General features: G+C 39.8%; 1 protein-coding gene across 1 annotated transcript in view; it reads left to right on the forward strand.

Annotated features, from left to right (window-relative positions):
* PGR (progesterone receptor) overlaps positions 1-26,960 on the forward strand; it is a 59,206-nt gene that overhangs the window by 17,627 nt on the left and 14,619 nt on the right. The window contains exons 4-5 of the mRNA XM_049778356.1: positions 10,481-10,597; positions 22,904-23,209. Coding sequence (XP_049634313.1) covers positions 10,481-10,597; positions 22,904-23,209 — 423 coding nt within the window. The remainder of the gene's footprint in view (positions 1-10,480; positions 10,598-22,903; positions 23,210-26,960) is intronic.

Below are 26,960 nucleotides of genomic sequence, written 5' to 3' on the forward strand. Positions count from 1 at the left end.
TAATCTTGTATGATCTAAGGCCCCATACATGAGATTTTATTTGATTTTTATGCTTTCTCCCTCAGAGCTGAAATGCAGTGTGGTGCTGAGAGAACCACCCATATCTAACTGCTCTATGTACCTATATGAATTCTCTTTGTGCCCATAGAACCAACTACTGGGCCCATCTCTCCATTCAGCTTCTCTGACTAGTCTATCCAAAAGTTAATTCCTGAGGAGGTTGTCTAGAGAACCAGTTTCCTCCCAATCTGGTCTTGAAAACATTCTGTTGAGTTTCCCATGGGGAACTGTGTAAGAGGAAGGTTCCTGGGCCAGAGAGATAGTACATGTCTTGCATGCAGCTGACCTAAGTTTGATCCCCAACATCACCAAAGATCCCCCAAGCTCCACCAGGAGGGATTCTTGATCACATCTGGTTTGGTCCAACTCCCAATCCTCTCCCAAAAGATGAAGATTCTTTTTTTAAAAAAATCTTTATTTAAACACCTTGATTACAGACATGATTGTAGTTGTGTTTCAGTCATGTAAAGAACATTCCCCTTCACCAGTGCAACATTCCCACAACCAATGTCCCAAATCTCCCTCCTCCCCACCCCACCCACCGCCTGTACTCTAGACAGGCTTTCTACTTCCCTCATTCATTCACATTGCTATGATAGTTTTCAATGTAGTTATTTCTCTAACTGTACTCATCACTCTTTGTGGTGAGCTTCATGTTGTGAGCTGGACCTTCCAGCTCTCCTCTCTCTTGTCTCTGAGAATTATTGCAATAATGTCTTTTAATTTTCTTAAAACCCATGAGTGAGACTATTCTGCGTTTATCTCTCTCCCTCTGACTTATTTCACTCAGCATAATAGATTCCAAGTACATCCACTTATAGAAAACTTTCATGACTTCATTTCTTCTGAAGCCTGCATAATATTCCATTGTGTATATGTACTAGTTTCTTTAGCCATTTATCTGTTGAAAAGCATCTTGGTTGTTTCCAGAATCTAGCTATTGTAAATAGTGCTGCAGTGAATATAGGTGTGAGGAAGGGATTTTTGTGTTGTATTTTTGTGCTCCTAGGGTATATCCTTAGATGAAATTCTGACCTCACCATAGATAGGCTGGTAAAGGGCGCCCCAAATCCACATTTCATTTGAGTAATTGAGCTATTCATCTGCATAACAAAGCACTGCTATCCTGGGGAAACCAGCAGCTGTGTACCCTGTGGAGTGAGGCAGGTAGAGAGGGCTAACAGGTGGATTGAGTGGGTGGGCGGGGCATATTGGGTCAGGTAGAGTGGGCGGGGCTGCCTCCTGGTCCTAGTATTCCATTGTTCTGTCTAGTTGGCCAAGAATCGCCAAGAGTAGCCTTGGCCTCTCAACATGTCTTGGGTAAGGGAAAAGGTACATGCTTTAGGTGTGTGATCTCCTCTTCCCTGGGTTTCATCCTGGGCACCATTTAAAAAAAATAAAGTGACACATGAAAAAAGCAGACAAGATAAAAATGTAACTGGATCAGATAAGAAAATACTACTGTGTAATCAAAAAATGCAAACAGAGTTAAAAATCTATGTTGGGAGCCATAAAACACAGAAAATAAAATCAGCAACAACAGTGAGTTTATATTTAAGGAGTTACCTCACAATGAAGAAAGAAGGGCAAGTTAATGAAAATTTCAAGCTATGATTTAATGTTTTTACTATGGACTAGTCTGAGCCAAGCATTTCTTTTAATTTAGCTCATCTGTTCTGTCTAACCACCTTATATAGTATTTATCTTTCTTTCCATCTTATAGATGGAAAAACCAAGACTTCAACGACTCAATATTTTTTTCAAATTATAGCTAATGAGGGAACTGGAATTAGGGTTAAAGTCTGATTGTGAAGCATATAATCTTATCACTGTGTGGTTTGTGGTCAGATTTTATAATCAGAAAAAAAATAGAATTAAACCAACAATAACCATTATTTCTGAAGAATTAGCTAAATTTTAAGCAGAAGTGCCAATCACTTATGGAAAGAAAGCTCCTAGAATCTTGTCATCAGCACAGCACTATGCCAATGTCAGAGCCTTGAAAATAAGATGATCAGTATTGTTTGATTTAGTGAGTGCCTTAAGTTATTACCTATATGGGCCCGGAGAGAGCACAGCGGCGTTTGCCTTGCAAGCAGCCGATCCAGGACCAAAGGTGGTTGGTTCGAATCCCGGTGTCCCATATGGTCCCCCCGTGCCTGCCAGGAGCTTTTTCTGAGCAGACAGCCAGGAGTAACCCCTGAGCACCGCCGGGTGTGGCCCAAAAACCAAAAAAAAAAAAAAAGTTATTACCTATAAAATATTTCTTCTGTCAATGTGCTGCAACAGGATTTAGCACATTTTCTTTTTCAAGACAAACTTTGAATAATTATTGTGTAAAGAGGAAAATGAGGTCACAAAAATTTTCATGGCTTATTAAAGATCCTATTTATAAGTGACAGAAGCTTGAATAGGGGAGGTAAAATTTGCCAATAAATACAATTTTTTCTTAGTATATCAGAACAATTGAAACAAATTCCAAACAAATGTAGTAGAATAAAAGCTATATTTTGGCATATATTTAATACTTAAAAAGTTGTTCATAGAAGGAAAATGTATGAGTTAAAATGGGGGAAATGGTGACCAGATCTATATAATACAGTAGATAGAATATCTTACATGTGTCTTATCTGAGTTCATTCCCTGGACATAGCAATCCCTGGGCACAGAAACAGGAATAAGGGCCCAGAGAGATAGCACAGCGGCGTTTGCCTTGCAAGCAGCCAATCCAGGACCAAAGGTGATTGGTTCGAATCACGGTGTCCCATATGGTCCCCATGCCTGCCAGGAGCTATTTCTGAGCAGACAGCCAGGAGTGACCCCTGAGCAACGCCGGGTGTGCCCCCCCACCAAAAAAAAAAAAAAAAGAAACAGGAATAAGTACAGCTAGGTACAGCCAAAAACAAGAACCAACCAAAACAACAAAAGGAGTAGTGAGGGAATGGATTAATCACCAAGAAAAATTAGATTACCTTTTTGAAGCACTAAATTCTGGGATTAGCAAGAATGTTAAAGATTTTAGAATTTGCTCAAATGGAGTTTCATACACATTTACCTAAAACCTAGTAAAATTGGGGTCTGCTGCTTTCTCTCAACTCTGCTAAAAGTTCCCTTTTACTTTTTTCTTATCTTTCCATTTTCACAAGACAAGCTTTTAATAGCTATTGTGAAAACGGGCCCAATCTTTATTTTATTGTGTATATGTCTTCAGAATACATTATCTTCTAGAAAGCCAACAGAAAAGCTGAAAAAAAAAGATGGTCTGATTAAAGAAGCAAGAAGATATGAAGTAGTTACAGAATCAGTGGTCATGGGACTTGGACATGTTCATGACGCAAAGTATCTATAGATATTAAGACCACAGGAGTCAACACTATTATAAGCCTGGAGCCCAAACTACAATAATAAAACCTAAAATGGGTCTGTGAAGGAGGTAAGTTGGGCTAAGATGCTTGTGTGCATTCTGATGACCCTTGATTGGTCCATGGCACCAAATAGGATCTTTTGAGCCCCACCAGGAGTGATCCCTGAGACCACAGCCAGGAGTAAGTCTTGAACACAGCCAAATGTGTCCCCCTTCAAAAAAGAAAGTGTGTTTCCACAGAGAAAAGCTGGGGACATTGGAGGCAGGCTGCTGATACTGGTGGTGATTAGAGTTGGAACTTTGTCTATCCAAAGTTCTGTTAAATATTTATAGCTTTGTAACTCATGATGTCTAATTTTTAAGTATGATTAATAACTGCAATCAACTGTTTGGAAAAGTTGTAGATATTGCTTTCACCTTTAAAAATTTAAAAATAGGAGTCCAGAAGGATAGCATAGAGATAGGACATTTGCCCTGCATGCAGATAACCCAGGACAAGACCTGTTGATCTCCGACATCCCGTATGGTCGCCTGAGCCTGCCAGGAGTGATTTCTGAGTGCAATGCCAGGAGTAACCCTGGAGCATCGCTGAGTGTGACCAAGAATCAAATAAATAAATAAATAAATAAATAAATAAATAAATAAATAAGGAAAAAATGAACAAAAAATTTAAAAGTATCTCTTTAAGTCAAGAACAGTCTACATGACAACTGCAATAATAATATACAACTAAAATGTAACTTTAATTGCAATAAATGTTTTTATCAAATATATAGCCAGTATTTAGGTCACCTCAATCTTCTCCAATTTTCCTGTATAGATTGTTTCTTCAGCAATATCAATGCTTCTCATTGGTTTATTAAGCCTCATTTCTCTCTTTTATTCTAAAAGGGTCTCAAGGTTGAGGAACTATCGAAATTCCCAATGGGCTGGAACGTGAACTTTGCTTAGATCCCCAGATTCGATGCTTGGCATTGCATGGTTCTCTATGCACTGTGAGAAGTGACCCCTGAGCACCAGCCTGGGGCCACTTGGGCACCATCAGTTGTGGCTGCTCAAATATAGATAAATAAAATAAAATAAACCCACTTTCCTCCTTGTCTTTCTGAAAGAAGATACTTTTTATATTTTTATTTTTGAGAAACCTAGGCCATTGTTTTAGAGGAAGGCCCCTCATCTGAATGATTTCTATATGATTGAATATGTGTTGCACATTTTGACAGGAATCACTCATAACTCCTTAGAGCCTCTAATCTTGAAAATTATTCGGAATTCAGAGAGGTTTGTTGATGTGAATTCTATCAATCAAAGCATAGTCATATTACAAATTAAAAACAATAAATGCTTAAACATGTTATCTTACTTAAAAAAAATAGCAAGGCCATTAGGAGTTGATCTTCCAAGCCCAACATTTTTAATGACAAGAATGACAATATTTTTTTTTACATTTTTATCCGTCACTTTAATGTCTGCCTTAACACGATGCAGCTGTGTCTCATATCTTTGTCCACATTCAATCTGTTGCAATATGTTGTTTTGGTCGAAGTGTATAAAAAAAAATGTGGCGTCACCTAGACAGGCAGTTGGAAACTGGAGGCTGTGTTAGAACTGTTTTCTCAGGCTTGACAAGTGGTAGGCATTTCATTAAGATTGCCAAGGGATGAGTTTCTCCTTCTATTATCCCTCCTGATTTTATCACCTATAAATCTCTTTTATATTTTTCTCTTTCAAAAGGAATTTTGGTGATCTTAAAATACAATTTATACTGGAAATAATGAGCTGATGCCCTAACAACTCCCAGTAGTTTCCAGTGAGTGTTTTATTTCTCCTTTCATTTCTTCCATAAGGTTATGACTCATGCCTTTTTTATACAGTCACGGTGACTTTCATCACCCAAACTACATTCTTTTTGATGTTCATATCATCTTATCTATGGTCAGAGTGACTTGGACCTAGGTTCTTTCTAAACATCATCAACCTCTGTCACAACAAAGTATCCCAGGTTCCACTGGGACATTTCCTGTCCCCCATCTTGAGCCAGGCATTTCTTGACCCCTGGTTTCTTTTTGTTTAACTTAGGGGAGATGTGGCCTCCCAAGAAAGGCTCTATGAAGTCAAGGATCACTCCTGGCAGTACACAGCCCACCAACTCAATGCATGGGTCTGGTATTGTCATGCTCAGGCACCCCCAGGCCACAGCCATAGTACTTGAGAGGCTATGAGAGGAGCAGAAATGGAACTTGTCAGGGCCCTGTGCATGTCATCCATTTCCCTGGGCCCCTAATTCCTTTCAGTTGATGATATTGTGTGGGACCATCCCAATTCTGGTATCTATTGCTGCTCTGCCTTACTTCTGGCCATTTTCAGCAAACAGATATGGAAAACACTTCATTTTGGTAAGTGGGATGATCAAGAGAGAATCAGGATATGGTTGTACTTGACAAGGACATGGATATACACGGCAGGAACATGTAGGGTTGTACCAGGTAGTGATATGGTTGTACATGGCAGAGCACATACCTGGCAGGGGCATGGTTACACAGGGCAGGACCATAGGGCAGAGGAGTACCCAACAAGAATATATCTGGCATCACTGGCCTATTTTCTCTGTTTATTTAAAAGAATTCGCAGCTGGTTTTCTCCAGTTGGATACAAGGTCAGGACCTTGGGGCTAGTTCACCAGGAAGTTTTTGCCATTATCCTGTAATGTGGGTGATGGCTTTTCTCTCTGACCACTTCTGAATCCTCAACTTCTGGAAGTGGGCAGAAGACTCAATTTGTTTATAGGAGTTATTTTGGAAAATAAGAAATACCAAAGGTATTAATTAATGTTTACATATTTAGGTTAAAATCTATTTTTTAGTTTTGTTAATTTAAATAGATCAGGCTATCGCTTTCCTTATTAAATGAAATAAGGAGTGGTTGAAAACCCTTTATTGGCTCACTCTCAAGCCTGTGTTCCCTCTTAAATATATCTCTTTCTTGCCTGTCTCTATGTTTGTTTGTTTGATTGTGTTGGTTTTGGGGTCACAGCAAATAGTGCTCAGAGGTTACTCCTATATTCAGGAATCACTCACTCCTGGCATGTTGGAGGGGGCACATGGGTATGCCTGGGTTCAAACCCAATTCAGCCATGCCATGTATAAGGCAAGTGCCAAGTGCCCTCCCACTATGGATCACATCTTTCCCTGCTTATCTGTTTCTATGCTTGCCCTTTCCACTCAGGAGAAGCTTGTTTTCTCTTTTGAACAGGTATTTCTCTTTTTCTCTCTCCTCATACCTTTCTAAATAAAAGCTACCTTGTTTTTCTGTCTCTGTCTCTTACACACACACACACACACACCATTTTGTTGGGGGACAGGGAAATAGCAAAGGAATCAAGGGCATGCTCATTGCATGCATGGAACCTTTTTCTGGACCCCAGTACTACAAGGCTGAAGCATTGAATCAATAGCTTTGTTAGCTCAATATCTCCAGGAGTGACCCACAGGCCCCTTGAACACTGCTTTGAGGGCCTTTACTCAAAATCTTTATTATTAAGAACTCAAAGGTGTGAGGCTCATGTCTTTCTTGAGGAAACTTTAGGTTCAATCCCTGACACCTTATGGTCCCCTGAGTATTTTAGGATTGACCCACGAGCACTGAGTATGATTTACAACAATTAAAGAAGACCCTATGCTCCTCATTATTAATTATTAAATTCTTTTGCAGGGTTGAAGTTCTTTCCGTACAGATAAAGCAGAGCAGAGTATGAGCTGTGCCCAGAAAGTGAAAAATCAAATATTTCCCTCCTACTCATGACCTGACATTGTGAAATGCTCAGCATTTCATTATTATTTCATTATTATTCAATGATACTGATTGTATTCTATTTGGCAACGGTTTTTTTCATTTATGCTAAAATAATTTTCAAACATTTTACTATTTATCATCAATTTCTCATACCAGACTTCTTCCCTCATGTCCTCTATTGCAAATCATCTATTGTTGATGAAGCTGTATCTAAGAGCCTTTTAGGAAGAGGACGTCAGTTATGAAGTTTTGCCTTTATTCATATTTGAGAAGAGAATATCTTTTAATTGCTTTTAAAATTACTGTGCAAATTAATTGTTGTAGTAGTTTTGGGTCTCATCTGGGGCAAACAGGACTATATTTGATATTTGTAAGTGTGAGCATTAGAATTATAGTAGCTCTTACTGTTTGCTAAGTGTAAATTATTCTAACATAAACTCTTTGAATTCCTAGATGTAACCCTAGATATTTAATCTTACTTTCATTTTACTTGCCAAAAGTGATCCACCTAATAATTAATGAGCTTGGATTAAGATCTTAAGTAGAAGTACTCCATCATCCATATTTCTAGGTCTCAATGATATCACTCAGGTTAATTAAGCTATATATAAAGTTTAGCTTAAGCATGTTATTTGGCTTCTCCGTGCCTGAGTTAACTATAAAATTGGACAAATTTACCTCCCCAGGTCTCTGTGATGATTAATGAGTTAATTCACACAAATTGAAGACCTGAGTTAGAAGCAAGCAGTCTTGCTTCATTACCATTGCTCTTCCACAATTAAGATGGTATTTCAAGTTAGTGGGGAAAGAAATTCTCTAATAGTATTAGTGCATTTTCAAAAACAGTTAATAAATACTTGTTGAATAAATGAGTTTTGTCAAATAGGAAATATATATACGTATATTCACCTAACAAACAGTAACAAATAGATACTGTGTAATTCCTACATTTATAGATACCCAGTGAACATAGGAAAAGGAAACAGTTACTTGTAAGCAAAGTGTAGGTGAATTTATGTCTTGGATTTCCTTAATTTGTTACAAGATTCTCCTAATAAAGAAATTTGTAAAACTGGGGCCGGAGTGATAGCACAATAGGTAGAGCATTTTTCTTGCACACAGATGACCTGTGTTTGATTCCCAGTATCCCATAGTGTCCCTCAAGCCTTTTAGAAATTACTTTTGAGTGAAGAGCCAGGAATAACCCTTGCGCACTGACAGTTCCCCACAAAAAGAAAAAAATGTGAAACTATTTCAACATCTAATCTCTGTTTTATAAGATGGTTAAAAGGTCAGAGCTCAAGGTGAGCTTTTGGAGCCACAAGAAAACCATGAGGTCAACCAGTGGTCCTCAAACTATGGCCCGAGGGTCACATATTGTATTTGTATCTGTTTTGTTTCTTCATTGCAAAATAAGATCTATGCAGTGTGCATAAGAATTCATTCATAAGTTTTGTTTTTACTATAGTCAGACCCTCCAATGGTCTGAGGGACAGTGAACTGGCCCCCTGTTTAAAAAGTTTGAGGAGCCCTGGGTCAAACAGAAGTGTACAGTGTAGTACAGCATGGATGAGAGAGGAGCATGGTCAGAGATGGCAAAGAGAATTCAAAAGCAACTGCTAAAAAGAGAATGTGAGTCAGAGGGGATGTCCCCCCCCCCAATACAGCACGAGCCATGGGGACAGAGAAAATTACCGGTGACAGATTATATTCAGAGTCAAGAAGGAATCCACGGAACTTGAGGGAAATAAAGGAATCTCTGCTGGTATCTAATCATGTTGTAGAAATAGTGTATAAATCAAACTACAGTCTACTGAAGAATAATGAAAATTGGCTAAAGAGAGATTTCAGTGGGAGATGGCTTTTTCACCAACAAATAAAGGAATAGAGTTGGATAAGAATTAACTGAGACAAGAGTTTACTTTTTTCCCTTGCTGCTAGAATTTGGGGGGGATGGAAACATTTCAAGCAGGACAATGTTGCAGAGGGAGAGATGAAAGATTTCAAGGAAAAAGGGAAAATGGATGGGGAAAAACTTGAAAGCAGCAGGAGGAATGTCTTCAGAAAATGACTGAGAGAACATGGAAGAAGGAACTATTGCAAATAATTTTTAAAATAGATTTTATTTTCTGAAAAATGTGTGATGTTGGAGTAGAGAGTAAGAAAGCAATGGCGGGGCCGGAGAGATAGCATGGAGGTAAGGCGTTTGCCTTTCATGCAGGAGGTCATCAGTTCGAATCCCGGCGCCCCATATGGTCCTCTGTGCCTGCCAGGAGCAATTTCTGAGCGTGGAGCCAGAAACAACCCCTGAGCACTGCCGGGTGTGACCCAAAAACCACAAAAAAAAAAAAAAAAAAAAAGAAAGCAATGGCATCCTTTTGCACCATGTTTAAGTTTGTTCTTTATGGACTGGAAAATCTTGCTCGGTTTTTGGTTCTTTTTTATTGTGATAAATAACTGTAGGCTCTAGAAGCATGAATGATAGATAGATGGGTTAATAGGATTAAATTTCCCACAGGAAATGCAGTAGATAAGTTGCTTGCCTAGCAAGCAGCTGACCTGGGTTCAATCCCCAGTACTCCAGATGGTCTCCTAAGCCTTGCCAGAAGTGAACACTGTGTGAAGAAATGCCTGAGCACCACGGGATGTGGCCCCCGAATAAAAAAAATAATAATAAGCCAAAGCCAAATAGGAAAATATCATGTCATCCACTAAGAGAGGAAGTGTTATGAGTAGGAAAACCAGACTTCTGAACACTTGACACCTAGGGCTCCTAACCAAGATGCTAAGCTCTATTAGCCAAAAACATTAGCATGGAAGGGATCGAAGCAGAGGGTTTCCCCCTAGTATAAAGGAGATAGAGTGTTTCAGAGAAAACACCTTTCTCATTCTATAGTGTGGAACTGATTTTCTTGAAGGGTGAAATGTCAAAAAAGTCTTTTAGAACTTGATTGTCTTTTACTCATGAACATGCGAAATAGCCTTGTGCTGGCTAAGGTTCTGTCCTCAGAGAGCTGAGCGGGAACCTCATGCTGGTGCCTGAAGGAAGCCTGGAGCTGATGTCCGTCCTTGCTGACCTCAGATAGGCCCATGAGGCAGGCCCTAGGTAGGACTGGTACCAGCCAAGCAGTGCTGGAAGAGCCTCCGGCATTGCCTTGTTCACATGCTTGCCTGCTTCTCCACCTTTTCAGTTCATGTTGGGTAACTTTCCCAGGGCCCTTTCTACGTTGGAAATGACTCTTGTTTTCATTTTTTGTTCTGTAGGGCAGCATAACTATCTATGTGCTGGAAGAAACGATTGCATCGTTGATAAAATTCGCAGGAAAAATTGCCCAGCGTGTCGCCTCAGAAAATGCTGTCAGGCTGGCATGGTCCTTGGAGGTAATGGTCTGATTCTCATTGGTTCAGCATTTTTCTTTTTATTTAAACATTGTGATTGGTTAAGTAACTTTTAAAAGAAATGTTGAGCCCATGCTCAGTGGTGCTCAGGTTCCTAGCTGAGTGCTTGGAGCAAGGGAGAGGTTTGCTTCTGGCAGTGTCTGGGTAATCAAATTTGGAACCCGAATATGCAAAGCCCTTTCAACTTTCTCCCTAGTTCCAGTAATGAACTGGTTCTTAATTGGTTTTTAACCTTCCTGGGTAAGAATAACATTGTTTTCTGTCCTCTTTGTTGTTGCTTTACTTGCCTTCATTGATTACAGTTGTCTGAAGGAACAACTTCTGTGCTCTCTCTCTCTACCTCAGAGATCTGTCTCACATCAGGGGACATTCTCCAGGGTCTCTGTAGAGGTTCTAGGATGACTCTGGGCCTGTCCTTCAATGACTGGGCTGGAGTCTCCAACCTACAAGGGCAGGGGGAATGGTGAGTTCTTCCAGGGCAGCAATCTACTACCTCAGAGGCAGCATTGCGGTGTTTTCCAGCTATAAGCAGAATCTGTAAGCTGGTCTAAATGCTTTCATCTTCTGCACTGAATGACCAGGCTTTCCCTCCCTCCTTCCCTGCCTCCCACTCTTCACACAAGGCTCAGCAAAGCAGCAAACCCTGCCTGTTCTCAAGGAATTCCCCTTCTGGGGTGTCGAATAATGGTAGAGGCTGTGAGAACTGGGCTGCATGGGGAAGTTAATAGTGTCCTAGAGAAAGGATGCAATTCTGAACTTTAATGAATTAAATTCAAAGAATTGCTATAAAAATTAGTACTCTGGGGGCCGGGAAGGTGGCGCTGGAGGTAAGGTGTCTGCCTTACAAGCGCTAGCCAAGGAACGGACCGCTGTTCGATCCCCCGGCGTCCCATATGGTCCCCCCAAGCCAGGGGCGATTTCTGAGCACATAGCCAGGAGTAACCCCTGAGCGTCAAACGGGTGTGGCCCAAAAACCAAAAAAAAAAAAAAAATAGTACTCTGATTGCTATTTTCTTTTCACTTAGCTTCTACCAAATATCTTTGAACTCATTAGGTCATTGGGCTAGAGACCATTTTTTTTTCGAAATCACAAAGGAAGCATGGAGAACCCTTCCTTGTCCTTCCCATTGTTTGCTTCTTGTTCTCTTATTGAGAGTATTTTCTTCCTTGCTGTATATTGTTCATTTAATTGTATTCAATCCAAGCATCTTCTTCTCACATCAGATGGATATGGCTATATGCAGGTATCTCGTTTCGGAGTTCGATGAAGGTGGTATTTTCAGCACCTAAGTTCATGTTGAAACAGTATTCAGTAAATAGTCGAGACCTTACTTTGACATCATCTGAATCATAGATCTCTGTGTGCTCTTCAGCCTGAATCTATCTCTCCTTTCTAGGGCACAGCATATGCATCTGGAGGAAGAAAAGGGCAGTTAGTCAATTGTCTGACTTCATTTTGGGACATAAGGAAGTAGGGCACTTTTCAGTGTTCAGGGCTTATTCCTGACTCTACACTCACTCAGAGATTGCTCCTAATGGGTTCAGGGGACCTTAAGGGATGCCTGGGATCAAACCTAGGTCAGTCACATTTTAAGGCAAGTGCTCTATCCACTGTACTATCACTCTGCCCCCCCCCCAGTTTCTTAAATTGGGGGTCATAAAGTCATCTTGGGTCAGTTGCCTGTATGTTGGTCTCATGGAAATTCAGCAACACTCAAGATTTCAGAATATTCACCAATGTATAATCAATTAAAAATCAACTGCTGGGAGGAGGTAGGGGGGCATTGGTGGTGGGAATGTTGCACTGGTGAAGGGGGGGGGTGTTCTGTTTATGACTGAAACCTAACTACAATCATGCTTGTAATCATGGTGCTTAAATAAAGATTTTATTTAAAAAATCACTTTACTGTAAAAAAAAAAGTGTAGGAGATTTTTCTCTGCTTATTGTTAAATAGGTCCAATATTGAAAGAGAAGATTGATGATTTGTGGAAGAAAAAAATGGAAATTAAGGTTTTTCACACCAAAAATAATAAATTGCAGAGTTGCAAGCGGTAGAACTTCTGCCTATATGTGCTAACCTAGGACAGACCATGGTTTGATCACCCGTCTTTCCATATGGTTCCCCAAGCCAGGAGCAATTTCTGAGTATATAGCCCAAAAACAAACAAACAAAAATCAACTGCAAGATGAATCAGAGTTGGCAGTGTATGTATGCCCCTTTCTGGGATGAAAAGGGGTCCTAAGTAGGGGGGTGGTGTCTAGAAACCTTGGCCTTATGCAGCATATCCTTTTGCAAAAAGGTGCCAGAAGGGTGCTGCCTGTCGGGGTAGGCTGGGGGCCATGTCTGTACTGACTGTGGTGGTCTTGCTGATACTATGGAGAAGTGAGTGAAGATATCAACTGTAAAAGTGATGAGACCCCACTAGTGAAGATACTGGGGTTCACATGAGACTACAACTGGGGTTCATCTGAGGGTTCCAACCTGCAGGTTACTAAGAAACACAGTAAGGTGACTCTCCAGCAGAGCACTTGCCTTGCATGTGTGAGGCCCTGGGTATAATCCAAAAATTTTTATAAAAATGTTTTATTCACAATGACACCTGACACTTAAAGTTATGGATTCTTACCTTGGGGAATCATCAGATTCCCCTTCTATGACTTTAATTTTAATCAAAGGATTTCTGTAAAATATCTCAAATTATTTCCTATCACTATGTCATCTTCAGATATCATATTGTCATTCCCCAAATTTTTAATTCTGTAATATTAAATGACCTAAATAATTTACATGTAACTCTATGTCTTCTTTTATGAGAATAGTTTCAGGATTTTATTTTTAAGAATCCATGCGGTATTAAGTATTTCAGGCATCTACGAAGGAAAGTCTGATTCAATCTTAATGGTCTCCTGCGGCCAGCAGCACATAATGGTGCCTGTAATTATTTCGTCTGTGGATTTGCACAGAGGCTTTTTAAGGAGAGTTTGGCTCACTCTGAGATATCACAATTTTGATATTGTTCTGCCTAGCTGCCTGCAAAATTCTGAGGAGCCATTTCTCCAGATCCATAGGCAGAGAGCAGATAGATGGTAGAGTGAATTTGAAAAAAAAAATTAAAACTCAGCACTGGCACCTGATACTACTTCTGAAGGGTGGAGGGCGCAGGGCCTTTGGAGGAGAATCTTCACTCAGTAGTGGTTAGTCTTGAATTGCCAGAGGAGCTCTGCTAAAGTACCTGCACATGTCCCTTCCCACTTTACCCCTTCATACTTGTCAGTCCTTGAGATACCTCGTTCCTGATACCAAAACTGGATAAGAAGAAGCAGGAGAGAACATTGGAAGAGTGAAGCATGGAGGATCCAACTCTCATGGAGGAATATCAGAGCCTCACCACATTAATGTTTCAGTGAGCTCTGACATGCATTTCAGGCTGCTCTTCTCTGCCTTAGCAACTACTTTCCAATTACAAGGAGGATGTTTGCCTTGGTTGGTCTCTTAGTCGAATAGGATGCTTGGTTTTAATGAATCACTTCCCTAATTTTCTCTAGGTCACAGCGAACTTTTGCTTTTGTTCGTTTGCTGTTCAGTACAGACTTAGAAAGAGCGTTATACCCTGAAGGATAGTAATATATCTTCCAATTCAGGTGCTTTGCTTCTAAGTTCTCTTTATAAAATATCTTTATATAACGGCTCAAAAAAATCTGAAGGAAATACAGCTCTGTATCTTGCATTTGTTGTTAGAAAAAAAAAAACCCACCCAACTCTAAAGGTAATTACATTTCTCAAAATCAAGCAGTTTTCTATAAAGAAATGATTTAAATGCATTCATTTTGCTGGAAATTTTTTTTAAAGCTAGAGACTATTTTTATAGGGTTGCTTTTGTTTTGCTTTTGGTAGAGACGCTTATCCTCATATTTTTAAAGGTTGTGTTATAAAGTCAGCTTCTCCCTCACCTCCTCCTACACTAAGAGTCACCCTGACATTTCATGGCCAAGAGAATAATAGCTTTCTGGACTGTAGAGTATATTCTATGTGGTAAAGTAGATACTCTGTGGAGAAAAAAAATTTTTTTTTCCCTCCATTGGAACCCAGTTAATCTTCAACTCCATTTTTGAAGAACTCTAAAATTCTTAAAATTGGAACACTGAACAATACCTTTTTTGGAAGTTTTGATGCCCCATCAATGTCTTCATCCAGGCAATGTAACCCCATTCCCCTCTTGAATATGAGAGTTGCTGTAGAAGATGGTCAACACTTCTGGACTGTCCTTATGTCCCTATTTGGCCCTCCTGTCTTTGCATCAGCTTCCTAGGGACAGTCCGGCCACTGCTTCCTTAGTCTCCTGACAGTCCTTTGCAGACACAGGTCCGTGGGTACCCCTGCCCTGCTGTGGACTCCTCCTATTCACACTGGGTGAGCCCTGTCCTGCACAGGTCTTTGCTAACTGGTTGTTGTTTTGGGTGTGTGAGATGAAGGGGGTGTAGGAATTAGTTTTATAGCTGCAACAAGTCTAATTAGTGTCTCAAGATTCACTGTTTTCTAGATCTGGCAAAAAGCCAGGTTTCAGAGGTATAAATATTTTTCTCCATTTGTCATGTCTTTATGTTAATAATTGAGAAATTTAGGAGGAAGAGACACACCGAGAGAAATAGAATATAAGGGTTATTTGCCTTCCATCTCACCAACCTGTTTGAATCTCTGGCACCACATACTGACCCCTGGGCACCACCAGGAGTTACTCCTGAGCTAAAAGCCAGAAAGTTCAAAGTAATTGAGAAATTTAATCCTTTAAAAAATATCAACTCTAGGGTTGGATAGTTCAGAGGACTTCAACGTACATGTTTTACACCCCCAGGAAACTCTCCCACCAGTGAATCTGAAAAAAAAAAAAAAAAAAAACAAAAAAAACCCAAGTATCTCCTCAGATGTAGCCTAAAAACCAAAATCAAGAAGCTGTAGCATAGTCTTTAGCAAATGCTTTTTCATGTTTATGTTCTTTATTTCCCAGCTTCTGTTTTTCCTTTGAAGTACAGACACACTAAGTGTTTCTTGAGAGCCATCCTCACTGGTAATCCCTAAGGTGCCTTGTAGGAGAAAGTAAATTCAGCCCAGGTTCTAATCACCAGCCCCATATCTGGTCTCTTGAGCACCAGCAGGCGTGCCCTGAGCACAGAGCCAGGATGTGGCCCACCCCTTTCTCCATAGAAACCCCTAAGAAACCATGGAGATGACTCCGTGATGGAGCACATGCCTGGTGCCTGTCAAGTCCCAGGTCCTGTCCCAGTGGCACCACATGTCAACTTCACAAGTACTGTCAAGTGTGGCCCATCAAATTTTTCTTCAAGTTGAAATATTACTTAGAGGTTAGAAAGAATTTTTCAAAACATCTGTGGATCCCATTGGGGTGGCCTCATCCAGTGGTCCCTGACACTACAAGATCTCAGTAGCACCACAACTTCTTGGGTTCTGGCATGGAACCATAGAGCCAGGCTGGCTGAGGATTTCTGGGAGCAGTCACTAGGACCCCCTGAGCAGCATTTGGGAGTCCACTTTCCCCAAAATACCTGTGTAGGAGAGTCTAACATTTAAAGGAGAGTAACAATGTGGAAAAGAAAGAGTCTGAACAATCAGGCTTGTTTCTCCTTCCCCTCTGAGGGCTGCAGAACCTCAGCCCCCCCACACACACACACCCTGTTGTCTGTACACTTGTCTTTCCTTTGAAGTTCACACAATGACTTATTAAGAGGGTCAACGGTGTGACACAGTCTAAGCATTTAGCACAGTGCCTCACTTATACAATGGTTTACTGATCAATGGCTTCGAATATCTTGCTTGTCTCAAAGCCATTTGTACAAACATTATTATTGGCAAGATAAAGGTTTAACTCTGATGCAAAGTATATCCCCGTTTTTAATTATTTTTAAGAAAGCGTTGAAAAATTCATACAGTAACTTGGAATCAAAATTAATTTCTAGAATCTTGGTTAATGGAGCTATTTAGTTAATGTACTAATTGTAAATGTTATCACATATATCATATATCTATGTTCTAATCTCTTATTTTCCCCTGGAAGTATTATCTGAAAAAAAAGTGTGTATATTTTCACACAGTAAAAAGTTTTCTAAGTGTTTACAAATATTTCTCAGATGACGTTTTTTGTTTCCTTTAGTGGAAATGTCCTATTTGTTTTTCTGTTTTTAGAAGTGCTCTACAAATTATAAACTGTTCAGGAGAAAGCCCCAGAAGCATGCTGAGATCACAGAAAATTTGATCATTTGATCTTTCTTTTTTTGGTTTTTGGGTCACACCCGGCAGCGCTCGGGGGTTACTCCTGGCTTTATGCTCAGAAATCGCTCCTGGCAGGCTCAGGGGACCATATGGGATGTCCGGATTCGAACCACTGTCCTTCTGCATGAAAGGCAAACGCCTTACCTCCATGCTATCTCTCCAACCCCATCATTTGATTTTTTCAAAAGCTAAAAAGGATCATTTGTGCCTTGGGATGGGACAAAGTGGAGAGAGGTAGAAAAGTAAATTGAGTTACTCTAGAGTTTGGATCCCAATGGCTTTGTCTTTTCTTGTATCTTCCAATTTGTCCTATTTCATTTTGTAATTTATTTCAAATCTTTGATTTGAATTGGATCTTTGATTTCTTGAGACTTAAATGCCACTTAATCTTTGAAATACAGTGAGAGGATCGTTTAAATCCATCTTCTATGGTAATTTTTCCTCTAACTTGTATGCCCCTGATTGTTGCTTTTATGGTCTCCTTTCATCATCTCTGCATATATTTTTGCTAGTTCACCATCCATACTCTGTGTCATACATTCATGCCTCTCTCTGTCATGGTCTATACACTGACTTATCTATTGGAAGCTGAATCTCCTGACTCTCCTGTTTTGAATACCCCCTTATAATTTGGGTTAAAAGTCTTGAAATACCAGTTCTTTGGTTTGGTACAGAATAAAAGGAAATGGTGGTTGGGATCATAAACATAGCTATGGAGCAAAGGTGTTGACCATTGAAATTTGAAAATACAGGTGAACCCCTGCGTTGAACTGTGAAACATACTCTACTCCCTTGCCTTAGTGCATGTCTTTTACTAGAGCTAAATTCTGAGTAGACTGGGGTCAGCCACATGCAAAGAAAGTTCTGTGACTCCTGTACTATCTCTTCTGCCCTATTCGCTTTGTTTTATTTCCTCATAGCTCTTATAAAGTACAAGTATAACATTGGTTTTTAACTTAACTTAATCTTTGTCTTTCATAGAAAAATTATATTAACATATTAGAAACAAGTATTATTCAGTGGTTCTTCCAACACATTTGATATATTTTCTATTTGTGCACATCTTATGATTTTTTCTTTTCTGACTTTATTGATTTCTCCCCCCCATTCAGTCTTCTTTGTTCATTTCTTTGTTTGTTTGTTTGTTTGTTTTCGTTTGGGAGGCCACACCCATTTGATGCTCAGGGGTTACTTCTGGCTAAGCACTCAGAAATTGTCTCTGGCTTGGGGGGACCATATGGGATGCCGGGGGATCGAACCGCGGTCCTTCCTTGGCTAGCGCTTGCAAGGCAGACACCTTACCTCTAGCGCCATCTTGCCAGCCCCTTCTTGGTTTATTTCTAATTTTGACTCTAATTTTCTATTTTTTCCTCCAATACTTACATCCCCCTCCTGAGAAATGACTTTGAAATTTTCTTCCTCTTCTATTTATTCTGTCAGAGTAAGCAACATGGTGGTATGGAGTGGGACTATTGTAAGCCCTTGTTTAAAAACTAGTAAACAGGGACAAGTCAAATAGTCCCTCCCTATGGACAGAGCTTTGAAATGGCAGAGTGCATTCCCAGAATGGTCCAGCTGTGTTTCTTCCCCCTGCCAATATGCCACATTTTTGTAAGCTGTACATGGAAGGGAGAGTTATTAGATTTCTCAAGATTTCTTTAACAAGACCCAAGTACTAGCTATTATAAGATGCGGCAGATAGCTCTGCCAGGATTACAACAATTTAGCACTTTAGAAAACCATCTCCTAATACTTTTTTCCTTTTTTAAATTCTTGAACATCATTCTAGTGGGCAAAGTTCTCCTTTGATATGCCCGGCTTGATTATCTCTGAAAGCATCATCAAACCGCAGAAGTAGAGAAACAGCGGCTATTAGAAGGGGTAGGAGCTAGTCCAGTGGGAGCACCAAATTCATCCTCTGGAGATATTATTGAAGGTTTCCCTGCTAATTCAAGTAATTTTCATATTTCTTAAATTCTCCTAAGATATCACACACAGTTTATTAATAGCATGTACTAGTATTTAGTACCATTTTATTATTTATGTAAGTCCTGTCCCTCCACCCTTATCCCCCAAATATAAATGCCATAACAGTAGATAATGTCTATTACTGTTCACTGCTGACATTTTTGAAAATTAGACCATAAAAATTAGACATAAAATCACTTAATAAGATTTTGAAAGTTAAAAAAAAAGATGTTGTGCAGTATCTCTGCTTAGTATTTATTAGCTTTCTAGTTACTCACAGCAATAAATTACTCTTCATCTTAATGGTATTTATTTAAAAAGGCTGACCTGCAAGTAAAATTAGATAAAATGGGTACCTAAGAGATATATTAATTCATTTTTTTTTGTTTGGGGGCCACACCTGGCAGTGTTCAGGGGCTACTCCTGGCAGGCTAGGGGGAGCATATGGGATGTCAGGAATCAAACCTGGGTTGGCTGCATGCAAGGCAAATCCCCTACCCTTTGTGCTATCAGTCTAGCCCAACTTTTTTTTTTAATCACTTTTCAACTTTCTTTTTCTTGGGACACATGTATGGACATGTTTATTTTTTTAAGTTGTACTTTATATAATCAACACATAGGGAAAATCTCTTGGAATTTATTTTAGGTAAAAGACTTTCTAAAGGCTGGTTAAAGTGCATGATATTCACTTTTATTTTTCAAAGAGATTCCAAAATTCCATAATATAATGAAATTCTAATCAAAACCAGCATCAAAAAGGCAATTAAAATGTACTTGAAGGAGAATCATCCTGGAGTATTTACTGGGTTGGAAAAGATGGGAGTCCTATTTTTTGTTAACAGTAGTATTTTAAGATTGGAAACAACCATATGCTTTTTCCCACAACTCTTGCTTAAGCTGCCTGCCCTAAATTCCACAAATGAGCATGTCCTCCCTGTCTGAAATTTCAGGGAAATTGTCTTTGGGGGTGGAAGCCATTACACTCCATCCTCCAGACAACCTGAGCTTCATCACTCTGGCCTTGGGTCTCCCATCTTCTCTTCATCATCCAGATTTACGAGTGGAATTTGCCATAACTACCCTCCCAGGTTGAGAGGTTAAAGGTTCTGCTTTCTGTCAGTGAGTAAATTTTCCATAAGCATTGCTTCCTTTTAGGCTCCTTAACTTCCTGGACAATCCTATAAGCAGTTCTCAATCTTTACTGTTTCCTGGGCCAGCTCCTTGGTGCATCATAGCACAGATGTAAGTTCCTTCTTTCTGTGGCAGGGTCCCCACTTAGGAGCAAATGCTTCCAGAGACCTGGCAGGTGAGTGCAGTGCGAAGCATGAGGAGATTTCAGAAATCTGACCTATGATCTGCTACCAGTCTGTGGTTAGAACAGGGACCCAGTGGAGCATCACACCTGTTCCAAAAACAACAGCTACAACTCAGCTGCTACATAGTGCTGCTGCCCAGTTAATCCAGGCATGTTAATCCTAGAAAACACTGTGAGAGTCAAAGAAACCTTCCTGTAGGGCATGTTGGACAACAGAACCAGCTGATTGTATTCTCTGCTTATCTGATTAGGAGTTAGCCTGCCTCCCTTCTCCTTCCCCGTGCCCCTCTCACACCCCCATCCTCCACTCCACCCTACCCCATCCCCACTAAACACCATGGCTTTCACACTCTTCTTTCTTTTTTCTTCCGCCCTCCCTCCCTCCCTTCTTCTCTCTCTCTCTCGTTCTTTCTTTCTTTCTTTCTTTCTTTCTTTCTTTCTTTCTTTCTTTCTTTCTTTCTTTCTTTCTTTCTTTCTTTCTTTCTTTCTTTCTTTCTTTCTTTCTTTCTTTCTTTCTTTCTTTCTTCTTTCTCTTTCTTTCTTCTTTCTTTTCTTTTTCTTTCTTTCTTCTTTCTTTCTTTCTTTCTTTCTTTCTTTCTTTCTTTCTTTCTTTCTTTCTTTCTTTTTCTTTTCTTTTCTTTTCTTTTCTTTTCTTTCTTCCTTCTTTTTGGTTTTGTTTTGTTTTGGGGGCCACACACAGCAGTACCCAGGGTTTATTCCTGGCTTTGAGCTCAGGAGGTAATCTTAATGGACTCAGGGGACCATATGAAATGTCAGGGGTTGAACCCAGGTCTGTCATATGCATGGAAAAGTGAACCCCCACTCTACAATTGCTCCATGTTTCAATTGCTTCACACTCTTTTTTTTTATTTTTATTGTGGCCAAAGTGAATTACAAATCTTTCAAAATAATATTTAAGGTACATAGTGACTATGATTGAGGGGCATTCCCACCACCAGTGTTGTCCTCCCTCCATCCCTGTTCCTGGCATGCAAGAACCCCCAGAATGCTAGTGCAACTGGTCTCCATTTGCACAGCTTGTTGTAGATTAGGTATAGATTCTGTTGTCTTTGACTTTTGGCACTCTTAACAAATCCTTGCTTGTTACAGAGCAGATGGGTGTTGAAATCTACCCCCAGGCTTTCGTAAACTATCAGACATATCCCCAATATACTGATCTTCTCCCAGCATGCCATGGGGGAAGACGTTTTTTTTTCCTTTCACCCTTGAACATTTTTTTCTTTATACATTGGATACAAGTAATCAAAAAAGAACTTTAGAAATTGTAATTAACAAATATGGTCTTGCCAAGGAATTTTTTTTATTAAAAAATGTGATCAACAGAATCCTTCATTCTGATTCATTCAAATTCATGAATTTCAGGGTCAGGGCCCTTCCCACCGGCAATGTCAACCTCCCTCCACCAAAGGACTCACAGTTCATCCTATACCACCACCCTGTGTCCCTTGGCTTGCCAATATAACAGGCCCCTTTAAGTTTAGATTGTTAAAGTTTAGATCCCTTAATTCTATTACCATTGACTTTGGCTTGGATATTTAGTTCTGTCCTTATTTATTTCCCTGTCATTGCATCCAAGACCACCTTGCCAAGGAATTCTTAAGTTTGGGTCCTTAGGTCTCATAATCATGTATGTATTGAATTCAAGAGATCTATGAACTTGCTTAAATTGTAAACAAGAATTTGTGAAGTTTGCTTATGTTTATCAATGTATTTAAATGCTCCTTTTTTTTTTTTTTTTTTTTTTTGGTTTTTGGGCCATCCCTGGTGATGCTCAGGGGTTACCCCTGGCTAAGTGCTTAGAAATCGCTCCTGGCTTGGGGGACCATATGTGATGCCGGGGGATCAAACCTACAATTCTTCCTAGGTTAGGGAAGGCAAGGCAAATGCCCTACCACCTGCAGCATTGCTTTGGCTCTTTTAAATAAAATTTTGTTTTTGTTTTTGTACCACACCCAGAAATACTTAGGACTTATTCTTGACTCCACACTCAAGAGTCACCCCTGCTGGGCTTAGGGACCACACAGGGAACTGGTGACCAAATAGGCTGGCTGCATGCAAAGCAAACACCCTACCCACTGACTGTCACTCCAGCTCTTCACAGACTCTTCAAAAGAGAAAACCCAAAAGAAGTCAACATTTCCTAAGGACTGTTGCAAATAATGTCATAGTTGGAGAGACATTCACATCAGACTAGTCACCTCTAAAAGCCATTTTAGCCCCCAATAAAGCCCTTTGTATTTTCCTTCTTGTTCCTACAAAACTACACACACACACACACACACACACACACACACTAGCCCACTGACTGCTAGTGTGGGTAGGATTCTCATTCAACTCTGAAACTTAACCTTTTACTGAATACTCATGTTATTGGGTTGAGACGCAAAGCTATAATGTATAAATTTATTTATTTTTTGCTTGTCTTGTTTTTTGGACCACACTCATTTGACTCAGAGGTTACTCCTGGCTATATTCTCAGAAATCGCCCCTGGCTTAGGAAGACCATATGAGACACCGGGGATCAAACAGTGGTCTGTCCTAGGCTAGCGCTTGCAAGGCAGACACCTTACATCTAGTGCCATCTCTCCGGCCCTATAATGTATAATTCTGAGGCTTACTGAAAAAAAAAAACAAAAAAACCTTATTTGGAAAATATAGTTGACATGTATTAAGATGAACATCCTTTCCTTGCCACAGGTCGGAAGTTTAAGAAGTTCAATAAAGTCCGAGTCATGAGGGCCCTGGATGCTGTGACACTCCCACAGTCAGGGGCAATGCCCAGTGACAGCCAGACCTTAAGCCAGAGAATGAGCTTCTCTCCGTCTCAAGACATTCACCTGATCCCCTCGCTTATCAACCTACTGATGAGCATTGAGCCAGAAGTCATCTACGCTGGCCATGACAACTCCAAGCCCGACACCTCCAGTTCTCTGCTGACAAGTCTTAACCAGCTCGGCGAAAGGCAGCTCCTTTCTGTGGTCAAGTGGTCAAAGTCGCTGCCAGGTAATACAAATTTTTACATAATAGCCCAGGACAAAACTTTGGCTACATCTTTTGGTCATTGTAGAACATTAAATGAACGAATAATGTGTATGCACGAGGTGTGAGTGCACTCAAGGGGGAGAGACAGCGTTTAGGCAGTTTAGACAGTTATCAAGGATCTTCTATCTTTTTGTCTAGAATCCAACTTTGTGCTCTGGAGATATTGAAGAAGCAAAGGGAGGTACTGGGTTTTTTTGGGAGTCAAGAGTTAACATACATGTTGGAGGCCGGAGAAATAGCACAATGGGAAGGGCATTTGCCTTGCACACTACTGACCTGGGTACACTCTCTGGCACCACATATGGTTCCTCTGAACCCACCAGTTATAATTCCCGATTACGGAGCCAAGAGTAGCCCAAAATATTTTGGGTCCAGAAAGATAGTTCAGTATGTAAGGTACTTGCTTTGCACATTGCTGTCCTGGGTTCAGTCCATGGCACCCCATAGGGTCCCCCCAAGCACCTCCAGAAGAGATTCCTAAATGTCGAATCAGAAGAAAGCACACTGAGTGTGACCTCAAATAAAGGACATAAAACTGACATGCATGAAACAGGTAAGGAGTCATAAAAATAAATGTGTCCAACCATATGGGCTTTTGTATCTCGGAGAAAGGGACCTTCTAAGGCATGTCCGATTCACGCTAAACTCTCACTTAATTGGCAAAATAAAACCTTAGTTGGTTTTTTAACACAAAACTGATGTATCTAGGCCTAAACCAGATCTAGAATCCAGGAGACAGAAATCAGTGAAAATCTGAAACCAGTGAAGAAACTGATTCCCACACAAATGAATCCATCATTTGGACATAGGGAAATGGGCCTCCAGTTATTCTTTTCCCTCACTTATACCCCAAATGTTGGAACAGTGAGAAGCTGAGTGATATCATCATGCAAGGACTTTAGACACTTGGTTCACTCTTTTGCTCTTCTAGAAGCTCCACAGAAGCCAGCAGTGGAAAGAATCTCAGGTCCTCACTTGGCATCACAGAGTTAGAACACACGGGCACTACGGGCTCTAATTGCTTTGGAGGTGCTACTCTGATAATTAGAATAAGAACATTTTTAAAATTATGTTCTCTCCACACCAGCCATAATCACATCTTCCTTCACATCAATTTATTTTCCGAATGCCTGATCAAGAATTAAACATATTATGTCATTTTGGTCTCCAACTAAATTCAAAAACCCTTTTTAAATAAGAATTTCTTTCCCAATTTTCCTTAATATATTTCTCAGTTATTATTCTACTTGAAAGGTTTGAAATACAATAAATGGATTGTTACAGAAAATTCAACATTTCATGAAACAGCAAGAAAGATAGATTCCTGTTTGTTGGATCTTCTTTAAAAAAATAAAAGCTAAGTAAAGTTAATAAGATTCACTATTCTAATAGAGATAAAGTAATTTTATGAAAAACTAAAAATGTCCAGGTTTTATTAGCTTCGTTCTTTCTAAAAGAAAAGATATTATATCTTGTATGAGCACTTTTTCCTCATCCAAAAAGTTCTATATGTTTAAATAGACTTGAAAGTGATTGAAAATGATTACTGTCAACTTACAAAGTTTAGAATAACTGCCTGTCGTGTAGAAAAATAGTATATTCATTTGGATGAAAGCTAAGTGAATGTTTTTAGGCTGAGACACTATTATGTGTCAAAGATTTTTGATACACACACCTACCCACAACCTTCAAAAGAATTAAGATATTTTTGCATTAAGTTGACTGACAACTTTTGACTGTTGCAAAATTGTGTAACTCATGTATAAATAAAAAAAATAATGCTTGAGTGTACCCACTGCTTCCAAATTAATGGTACCTCACTGATAGAAGTTTTGTGGCCACTGATCTTTCAATCTGTCAACATGCTGAAAGTAATTGAATAATGAAAAGTCAGAAGACCAGCGTCATTGTATTTACCTCTGCTGAAGGGTCTGTAGAAAGTCCTGTTTGTGAGTCAAATACCATTAGCTACTCATGACCTACTTCCTTCTTTCCTTTCTTTCCTTTCTTCCCTCCTTCATTCCTTCCCCTTCCCCTCCCTCCCTTTATTCTTTCTTTTTCTCCTTCCTTCCTTCTTTCCTTCCTTCCTTTGTTTCTTCCTTTCTTTTTTCTTTCTTTCTTTCCTTCACTTCCCTTTCCTCCCTCCCTCCCTTCTTTTCCTATTTACAATTTCACAATGCTTTCAATGATAGGGTTTTATGGATACAACACTCCAAAACCACTCTCCCCCCACCAAGTACTCATTTTTCTCAGGGTTGCCCCTAATCTTTGCCCCAAATGCGTCCTCACCTTCAGTTCGGTTGGACCTTGTTGCTAAAGAAATCTTAGTTCCATAGACTAATTCTTAGATTCTATTGCTTTTGGCCTTTTTCTATTCCCCTTCTATACTTCTTTGAATGCCATATATGAGATTATTCTGTATGTTTCCATTCTGATTTCACTCCAGTTTCATCTATATAACTTCAAATTGCATGATTTTATCTTTTCTAAAGCTAAGTAGTATTCTAAGATGTGTAGATATACTGTAACTTTTCTATCCCCACATCTGTTCCTAGACACTTGGGTTATTTCCAGACTGTGCCTGCAGTACGCATAGGAGCAGAGCTGTTTGACTAGAGTTTTAGAGCCCTTGGAGCAGACACACATAAATTAAATCACTGAGCTATACGGGGCTCAGTTCTTAGCTTTTTTGAGGAGTATCCATGTTGTTTTCCAAAAAGGTTGAACCAGTCAACATTAAATAGAGTTTTTATTCATTAGTTCACATAATAAATTGTCTGTTGCATAACTGTATTGTGAAAGATCTAACAAATAAAAGGGAATTTTTGGAATAAAAGTAAAAATAAATGGCTTATCATATATTTTGGTTTGAGTTTGGTTTGGAGACCACAACTAAGGGTGTTCCAGAGTCATTTCTGGCCTTGCTCTGGCACTAGGCATTGCAAGGATAGAATCTGGACCTTCCATATGCAGTGTCTTTGTTTCAACTCTTGGAGTCATTGGTTTGGTCCATTAAAAATTTATTTTATCTATCCACTTATATGTTGTTTTTCCATTTAACAAAAGATGGACTTTTGTTCAATGAGGCTTCCTAATAGGCTAGGAGGTCAATTCATTTACTTACGGCAAGGAAAGACACTTCTAGAAAACCAGGTTGGCCAATCAGGCTATTCTTTGACAATGGGAAAATATATTGGGGAAGTCAGATTAAGATTAGATGGGGAGAGATAAACTCTAACAAAAGTGCCTGCATGCATGAGGGCCTCAAAGCAATTATCTGCAGGTCCCTGGAATAAATTTGTTACCTCGTCAGCACTTCCTCATTTTTTTCTTTTTTTTTTTTCATCTATTATATTGGGCCTGTTAAATGATCTCTTGGGGAGCTGGAAAAATGTCTTTGCCCATGAGAACATTATTTTACAAATACTCTTTTTTTTTTTTTTTTTTTGGTTTTTGGGCCACACCCTGTGAGGCTCAGGGGTTACTCCTGGCTATGCGCTCAGAAGTTGCTCCTGGCTTCTTGGGGGACCATATGGGACGCCGGGGGATCGAACCGCGGTCCGTCCTAGGTTAGCGCAGGCAAGGCAGGCACCTTACCTCCAGCGCCACCGCCCGGCCCCTATTTTACAAATACTCTTAGGATAGATCACATCTAACATTACATCTAGCTATTCATCTATTTACATTGACTTTTAGCTGTAACTTTGATGGA

The sequence above is a fragment of the Suncus etruscus genome, chromosome 8 (genome assembly GCF_024139225.1).
Source record: "Suncus etruscus isolate mSunEtr1 chromosome 8, mSunEtr1.pri.cur, whole genome shotgun sequence".
Lineage (NCBI taxonomy): Eukaryota > Metazoa > Chordata > Mammalia > Eulipotyphla > Soricidae > Suncus > Suncus etruscus.